The 3922-nt window shown below is 42.2% G+C and overlaps 1 protein-coding gene across 1 annotated transcript; it reads left to right on the top strand.

Moving 5' to 3' along the window:
- Positions 1-417: 417 nt before the first annotated feature.
- On the top strand, positions 418-3708 carry LOC127346206 (uncharacterized). The gene is made up of 8 exons (XM_051372762.2): positions 418-609; positions 1083-1164; positions 1274-1341; positions 1648-1745; positions 2124-2260; positions 2542-2609; positions 2967-3030; positions 3442-3708. The coding sequence occupies exons 1-8, from the start codon at positions 599-601 to the stop codon at positions 3457-3459; spliced, it is 546 nt and encodes a 181-aa protein (XP_051228722.1). The 5' UTR covers positions 418-598; the 3' UTR covers positions 3460-3708.
- Positions 3709-3922: the final 214 nt, after the last annotated feature.

Below are 3922 nucleotides of genomic sequence, written 5' to 3'. Positions count from 1 at the left end.
TCGTGGTGCTCTTTTCGGCCATGAGCAAGATCAGACAGGTCTTCAGGCCACTCGATCTAGTTTCCCTGGCCCTGTTGAGTCTAACGTTACTGCTGTGATTTTCGTTGCTGTGATTTATATCTAGGTAATCGAATCGATTTCTTCTTGTTTGACTCGATCACGGTCCTCGGAAGTCTGATTGTAGACAGGTGCGGCAAGGACGGGCAGCCGGAAGGGGAGGAACGGGAGGAACGCATCCGAACCGTTATTATTTACCGGTGGCATCTGTTGTAATATCAATAAAAATCAGGGGTATCAAAAAACAGACGAACAAAAAACCTTATTTTCTTTATTATTAGGTATAGATAGATGTCAGATATAGAAGTCCACGCTGGCAGCCGATACAGGCCACGTCACCAGAATATATAGGAGAAACGTATTCTAATCAGAGAGCACAGCAGCACCCTGTTCCTTTTCCATCCGGCCACTCCACCCTCCCGCCGCCGCCGCCGCCGCCGCCCACCTTCCTCTACACCAGGGTTCCCTGCTCAGAGGCCGACCCTCCGTCCGCCCGTCCGCCCCGACGCCCAGGTACCCGTCCGCCCCGAGCTCCGGCGCCATGTTCAAGAAGTGAGTCCCAATCTCCCCTTCTTCCCAATCCCCCACGCTGATTCCTCCACTCATAACTAGATCCGTTACAACTATTTGCGCCGCCCAAACTCGCCACTCGTGCCGAGACCGCGATCCGTTTCTCTTCCTTTTTTGACGCGTCAGATTCATCGAGTTCTTGGGAGATCAGAGATCGGTGTACTAGTAGTAGTAGTAGTACGGGTTTTGCTTCAGCGTTTTGAGAGAATTTACTAGTACTGAAATCGGAGGGACGAAAGATATATTCTTTTTTTTGCGGGTAGACGAAAGATATATTCTTTTTTTTGCGGGTAGACGAAAGATATATTCTTGGTGAATGATTAATTGTAGGCATCCGCTCTCCTAGTCCTACCCCTCATCGGCAGCCATTGAAATTGGTCACTGCATTCTGTACAAGGTTTGTTACAATGACAAAAGATTGCTCTCTCTCTCTCTCTCTCTCTTTTTATCCACAGATTTTCTTCGGAAGACATATCCGGGCAGAATCAGGTCAAGGCGTCTGTACAGCGGAGGATCCGGCAGAGCATCGCGGAGGAGGTCCATGTCGAAATGATCCGCATACCCCTCAATTTCTCCTTTGTTTCAGTTTCAGACTCTGGTCTGGTCTCTCTTCCCTTCAGATATACTGAGATTAAGCTTATTGCAGTACCCTCTCCTTGAGCCTTTGCTAGAGGACATGCTTCCGAAGAAGTCACCGATGATTGTGGTTAAATGGTTAGTAGCCCAATTGTTTCTGGTTCTACTTGCTTGGTATCAGTCTATCAAATGAATTATCTCTCTCGATTAAACACGCTTAGTAGCCTGCCTGCCTTTATGTTTGTGTCATGCTCTTAACATAACAAGAGTTACATTGCGTTCTGCTCTTGACACACTTGATTCTCAGTGCTTTCTAATTCAAAACTCCGAATGTACATGTAGCTATTCGTAGACTAGATCGATAAGCAAAGGCTATTTTGGCTTTTATTTGTTGCAAGAGTTTGGTCTTTCTGATGCGCTAATGCAGTTCGTTTCTTTCCCTAGCCAAAACCATCTGAATCTTGTGGTGGTCAATAATGTCCCTCTCTTCTTCAACATCCGTGATGGCCCGTACATGCCGACCCTGCGGCTTCTTCATCAGTGTAATTTTCTTCTCCCTGCATCCCTTCCCCCCTATGTCTACATCACTGTGTATCGAATTTGTATGTTATATATATTTGGGCGTGCCTATGTATTACAGAATACAGCACTATCGGTGTAAACATTTTACCTGTTGAAGAATGTCAACAAGAATGGAAATTATACGAGCTGTAAATGCAAATTATCAAGAAAGAAAAATATTGACAGTTCATTCCTTGTCTTTTCTGAATAACCCATAGTAATTTGTGCACAAATTTTTGCAAGTGGTCGTTCTATAACATGTACATACATGATTTTTTCCAAAAAAAAGTGTATGTAGTTGGCAAAAATCCACATTCAAGATGTCCCCCTTATGCTAACTTATACTTACATTTCATTAGATCCCGAGATCATGAAGAAATTCCAAGTGGACAGAGGTGCTATCAAGTTTGTTCTCTCTGGTGCCAACATTATGTGCCCTGGACTGACATCGCCTGGTGGTGCGTTGGACAATGAAGTCGATGAGGAAACACCAGTGGTAGAATACTTTTTATTGTTTTATAGATGCAGCATGAATGAAGTAGACGTCATGTAGCAACATGACAATTCTATATTTACTGCACTATTGTTTTTATTTCATGCGGCTTAATTGGCTGTCTCCAGATTAGTTTACACACTAAAATGTTATTTTTATTAGTTCATGGTATGGTATTTATTTGATACTACTTATGCATCCGGATACGCATTAAAGTGATGAAACAGCTTTACCTCCCCTGAGCATGCCCACTAATTTTAGCTCTTGGAAATTGTAATTGTCAGGCTATAATGGCTGAAGGCAAACAGCACGCGTTGGCGATTGGATTTACAAAGATGTCAGCGAAAGACATGTAAGCTCTCTTGAAGGATTAGTCAGTACCGATGCATCTGAAACTCTAAATTATACTTGTGAAGCGTAGACCTTGCTGGCATGCTTGCTTCTATCTGTTTTGAAGTTTCAGTCAGGTTCTGTCCTAATATTTCCATATGGTTGATATACACTTGTGGTGGCCTTATTAGTATTATGTAACTTTTGTTATTTACGGTAGTGCCTACAAACTATATCTCAATATAGAACCTTACGCAGATATACTGATAAACATGAGCTTTTCCGTAGTATTACAACCCTGTACATTTTTTGTTAGTATCATTTTGTCGAGCATTTGGCTGTGGCTAATGCTGCTCCTGAAATTCTGAAACTTTTGCAGAAGCACCATCAACAAAGGAATTGGAGTTGACAACATGCACTATTTAAATGATGGCCTGTGGAAGGTACTCTGCTTACATACGTCTCCATGTTATGATAAGCCCGTGCAAAAACGGTTTGGCTGGTTTGGCCATTTTCCGCTACTTCAAAATTGTGTACTAACACCGGAGTCTAGATTGGAAATGTGTGAGAAAATGAATTAAGGAATAACTAGCTGGTTTCCGCAATTTGAGTGGTTTCAATTTTTGCATACCCTTAGTTATGATCAAATGCTCAAATTAGCAATAGTTGAATCATTATATTTACTTGTTGTAGTATATAGCAGCTGGCTTTGCTAGATTAAGTATGTAGAATTCTGTACCAGGTGAAAAATGTCACAACAATTTGTTCATGTTTACCACAAGGAAAGCCTTGTGGACTGAACATAGTGCATGGGTTATTTTGCCAACTTTTAACTTTGATTTCATTTTCGACAGATGGAGCGTCTTGAATAAGTAGAATCGTCGAGCGACGCAGGATCTGTGGCATGATCATATGGAACTGTAACCAGGGCATCACATTTTCTTGTAAACAGATAGAACATCCGCTTTAGTTGGCACTAAGCTGCTGCTAAAATCCTTGTATGATACCAATACTATGTCACTGATCGTTTGGTTGTACCAGTAACAGTTCAGAAGAAAATGCTGATTCTGCTCTTTTTTGTAAACTTTACATTGGTGGTTTATTTACTGTGGGTCTATCTATTGAATCGTTGCAACTCACAGAAGAAGGTTCAGAAAAGGTTAACATTGGTGTGGTTGTGCAGGGCAGGATGTGAAAGTTCGTGACGTCCAGCTTTGGCTGCAGTCTCGTTTTCTCATGTTTTCTGTCAGTGTAATATTGCGGCACACATGCTCGCTCCTCAGCACTTCGTTTTGATTTGCTTTAGAACGTCTACTCCAGAGTGGATCTGGAAGG

Source organism: Lolium perenne, chromosome 3 (assembly GCF_019359855.2).
Source record: "Lolium perenne isolate Kyuss_39 chromosome 3, Kyuss_2.0, whole genome shotgun sequence".
In the NCBI taxonomy this organism is placed as follows: domain Eukaryota; kingdom Viridiplantae; phylum Streptophyta; class Magnoliopsida; order Poales; family Poaceae; genus Lolium; species Lolium perenne.
This window is presented reverse-complemented; position numbering and strand designations above follow the sequence as displayed.